The sequence below is a fragment of the Egretta garzetta genome, unplaced genomic scaffold (assembly GCF_000687185.1).
Source record: "Egretta garzetta isolate BGI_Z169 unplaced genomic scaffold, ASM68718v1 scaffold445, whole genome shotgun sequence".
Classification (NCBI taxonomy): domain Eukaryota; kingdom Metazoa; phylum Chordata; class Aves; order Pelecaniformes; family Ardeidae; genus Egretta; species Egretta garzetta.
Window position 1 is genome coordinate 79,485 of NW_009259855.1, and position 1,147 is coordinate 80,631.

Below are 1,147 nucleotides of genomic sequence, written 5' to 3' on the forward strand. Positions count from 1 at the left end.
TATGAGGACAGGCTGAGGGAGTTGGGCTTGTTCAGCCTGGAGAAGAGAAGGCTGCGGGGAGACCTGAGTGTGGCCTTTCAATGCCTAAAGGGGGCCTATAGGAAAGATGGGGAAAATCTTTTTAGTAGGGCCAGCTGTGACAGGACAAGGGGTAATGGTTTTAAACTAAACCAGGGTAGGTTTAGACTGGATATAAGGAAGAAATTCTTTACAATGAGGGTGGTGAAACACTGGAACAGGTTGCCCAGAGAGGTGGTGGAGGCCCCATCCCTGGAAGCATTCAAGGCCAGGTTGGACGGGGCCCAGAGAGGTGGTGGAGGCCCCATCCCTGGAAGCATTCAAGGCCAGGTTGGACAGGGCTCTGAGCAACCTGATCTGGTTAGCGGTGTCCCTGCTCCTGCAGCGGGGTTGGACTAGATGGCCTCTAGGGGTCCCTTCCAACCCAAAACATTCTATGATTCTATGATTCTATGCCATGAAGGTACTCAGAGCGTGCATCAGACCACCGTAAAGTATCTTCTAAAAGCCGCGCTTTAGAAAACTAAACTCCATAAACTAAAGAAGGTAGTTTCAGGACAAGACTTAACCACTGAATAACCATCCTGCAGCTGTCGTTAGTGGGCGACTGTGCAGGGCTGCATGTTACCACTCCCCGTTGCCGCAAGGCTAGGTCACCTGTGGATGACTGCGAACAGATCCTCGGTTGTGCGGGGTTTGTTTGGAGACACAAAGACATCCTCGGCGTCAGCCTGCAGCTCCTCACTCAGTGGTGATACGATGGACTCGTCACTTGGAGAAGACTCTTAAACAAGGACAGAAGCCACGCCATGAGTCAGCACCGCCAGTGCGAGGCATCGGCTCGGTTCACAACCGAGCAGCCGATACCGCCATGTTTGATCCTCTAATCTAAACATCGTGTACATTGCACGTTAGAGCCCATAGAGGGGGCACCACTAGGGCCTGAAGCCAGGATCTCCCCTTTACTGTACAGCTGTGGCAATACAGCTCCTCTGTACCCAGGGTTAGCGCTCCTCCCTTCTCTCTTTTGAGCTGAAATGCAGCCCAAGGGAGGAAATAGATATCAGAGAAATACACTCTGAATACACTGAAAAAGCATAATATATCTTTGGGCTGGCTGGCCAGCTAA

The 1,147-nt window shown here is 51.6% G+C and overlaps 1 protein-coding gene across 1 annotated transcript in view; it reads right to left on the reverse strand.

The window, feature by feature from the left end:
* Positions 1-1,147, reverse strand: part of NHS (NHS actin remodeling regulator) — a 27,580-nt gene that overhangs the window by 4,273 nt on the left and 22,160 nt on the right. The window contains 1 exon segment of the mRNA XM_035895490.1: positions 676-828. Coding sequence (XP_035751383.1) covers positions 676-828 — 153 coding nt within the window.